The 2691-nt window shown below is 36.7% G+C and overlaps 1 protein-coding gene across 1 annotated transcript in view; it reads right to left on the reverse strand.

Annotated features, from left to right (window-relative positions):
• The window catches only part of LOC137985204 (histone H3.v1-like), a 6081-nt gene continuing 3390 nt past the window's right edge, over positions 1-2691 (reverse strand). Inside the window, exon 2 of the mRNA XM_068832727.1 lies at positions 1-1133. Within this exon, the coding sequence (XP_068688828.1) occupies positions 268-537 (270 nt within the window). The 5' untranslated portion in view covers positions 538-1133 and the 3' untranslated portion in view covers positions 1-267. The remainder of the gene's footprint in view (positions 1134-2691) is intronic.

Consider the following 2691-nt stretch of genomic DNA (forward strand, 5'->3'; position numbering starts at 1 on the left):
TGGACAATTCTCTAGTAAAAAGGCTTTCATTAGATCTTCTATCCAAAAAATTGTATTTACAATGGTTTGGTCAACTACGATGAGATAATAATTTGTACAATTTGTACAATAGTTCTTATCTTAAAATTATCATAGAAGTTGTTTAATAAAGTTATATAACAGACTGAGTTATCATTGAGATACCATCAAACAAAGAGAAATGCAAAATAATAATTTGCTTCAAAGCTAGAGGAGTTAAATCCCCTAAAATCGTTTGTGATGGGCCATTTAGCCTACAAGGGTTTCGGAACTGATTCCCTTCCCAGTTCTTATGAATTTTTTTCTCAGTTTTTCATCATCACTTTCGTTTTCTTTTTCTTCTTCTTGTTCTTCTTCTTCTTGTTCTTGTTCTTCTTCTTCTTCTTCTTCTTCTTCTTCTTCTTCTTCTTCTTCTTCTTCTTCTTCTTCTTCTTCTTCTTCTTCTTCTTCTTCTTCGTCTTCTTCCGCTTCTTCTTTTTCGCGGCTTCTTTTTCTTTCGACCGTCGTCCTAGTATCCATCCTGTTCAGATTTAAGTTATTTTCTTCCGTGGCGCATGCAAGTACTTAAAATTGACATTCCATTGTCCTTCCTAAGCACCATGGACATCGCTCTGCATGGAGATATCAGAAAAACTACTTTGTGTGAAAGGGACCGCCAAAAAAGTTATTGTATCCAGTAAAAGTACAACTAAAGTTTTCAATTTCTTCAACACATTCGTGTTTGTTAGCATGCAATATTTCGGAGAGATCTCGTATGTAATCCTGGGCAAGCCTCAGCAGTTCCAATTTCGTTAACTTTCGCTTGTTGTTCGTGTTGGGTATGACCCTTCTGAGGGCCTCCATGGCGTCGTTGATGGCTTGAATCCGTCGGCGTTCACGATTGTTCGCTCGGATTCTCCGCAATCGAGGGTCAAGGGGATAGGTCCTTGTTGACTTTCTCGGGATGTCTTCGGATTTTCCGGTCTGATAAAAACCAGGTGTATCGCAACTTCCAAAGGACGAGTTCTCGACTATCTCTTGAGTGTCTGGCTTCAGTGACGCCTCTTTTCCACCATTAAAATGCCATTGAGATCGGAACGTGACTTCCTTCTCCATGGAAAATTTATTTCTTTTCCCTGGGGTATAAAATTCGAAACTGATGTTTACTTGTTATTCATGATAAATTGAATACCAAATCTCAATATTTAAAAAAACTAACTTCATGTACCACGGTTTTCTGCTTAAGGAACAGAAAACCCTCAAGTTCATCAAAACGCCGAATTTAAGGTAGAAAAAAAATTGTACGAGTAGCTGTGGCAAAAAAGTTTAAGCCGTCGAAAGACGTTGAAAGAACTTACCTGAGGTATTCAGTCAATTATATTCCTTAAGTTTCAAATACTTGTGCAGTGTATTGAAAGCTCAAGCGCCTAGATATTTTAAATCAATCCCTTACCCTAAAGTCTTTTTTATTGCCATTGGACAAAAACGGGATCATTCCTCCAATCAGAACTCTTTATTTATTTACAAGTCATTTCTAAGACACCGAGTCACTGAGACTAAGAATGAACTTTGTGTAAAATCATTTTATAATAACCGGCACAGTTGTGTTGATGTGATTATTTTTATTCACTTTAATAAACCTCAGCTCATGTTCTAAGGGCCAACTGATTCATTACTTATGTATCGTGTATGTATATTGTCACTTTCACAACATGTGTAAATCTGACAATCAATTTTAAATCATATTCCAAAACCCTTGTCCTGGCAACCGCTATGCAAACATTCCACTTAGTCCTCGTTACTTTTTTCTTCCTTTTTTTCTTTTTGTTAATGATAAAATAAGATTATCAGTCGTCTAAATGAATTGAAGCCCAAATATTGGTTTTAGCCACAATTTAGAACCCGAATAGGTATGACTATTAATTCGTGCTAGCGATTCTTTAAGCATCTTTGGGTGTTTCGATATGCGAAAAGGTTACAGATTTTTTTATTGTTATGTCTGCATAGCAAGACAGTTGGACTTAAAACAAAAGGGAGTTAAGAATCCCGTTGCTTTCCTGCAAGCAGGTGGCTTCGGAAGTCCTGATTGGACATCGTGAAGCGGCAAAAGACTGTGGAAACTTTCCCACGGTTAATATCAAGATCACTTTAAAACACATGGCTAAAACAAAGGAAATTCATCCAGCACATGCTTAAGTTTAGTTGGCAAGAAGGGTAAACAATGCTCTATAGCTGATGAATAAGGGTTTCAGCACTTTTCACAAAGATGCGAACCGATTTCATGCTGTCACGGTTTGCGAAATGAGCCTTAAAGATTCTCCACAGTCTTGAAAACTCTTGTCCATCTTTGCCTTTCTTCTTTACTGTTTGGCTTATTGTTTTCGCTATAGGTTTGCGATTCATAAAAGAAAAATCAGAAGTGCTAGAAAATTAATTCAGGAGCCAATATTGTAGCTAAACAATAGAATTCTTAAATTGCATTCTTTGTTTTTGACGAGCTTAGTCTTTTGCTCCTCGTAGCTATCTTTTGCGTTTTGCATGGATTGCATCCCAGGTTTTTCGTACATTGGTAGATGAAATACTACTTTAAGTTAAAATCTTGTGGTTACTTTACAAACGGGGCCAAACGGTTTAAGGTGAACAGAAAGTCATAACAACTGGAAAAAAGGAGCACAAATATTTTTGGGTTAAATA

The sequence above is a fragment of the Montipora foliosa genome, chromosome 14 (assembly GCF_036669935.1).
Source record: "Montipora foliosa isolate CH-2021 chromosome 14, ASM3666993v2, whole genome shotgun sequence".
In the NCBI taxonomy this organism is placed as follows: Eukaryota; Metazoa; Cnidaria; class Anthozoa; order Scleractinia; family Acroporidae; genus Montipora; species Montipora foliosa.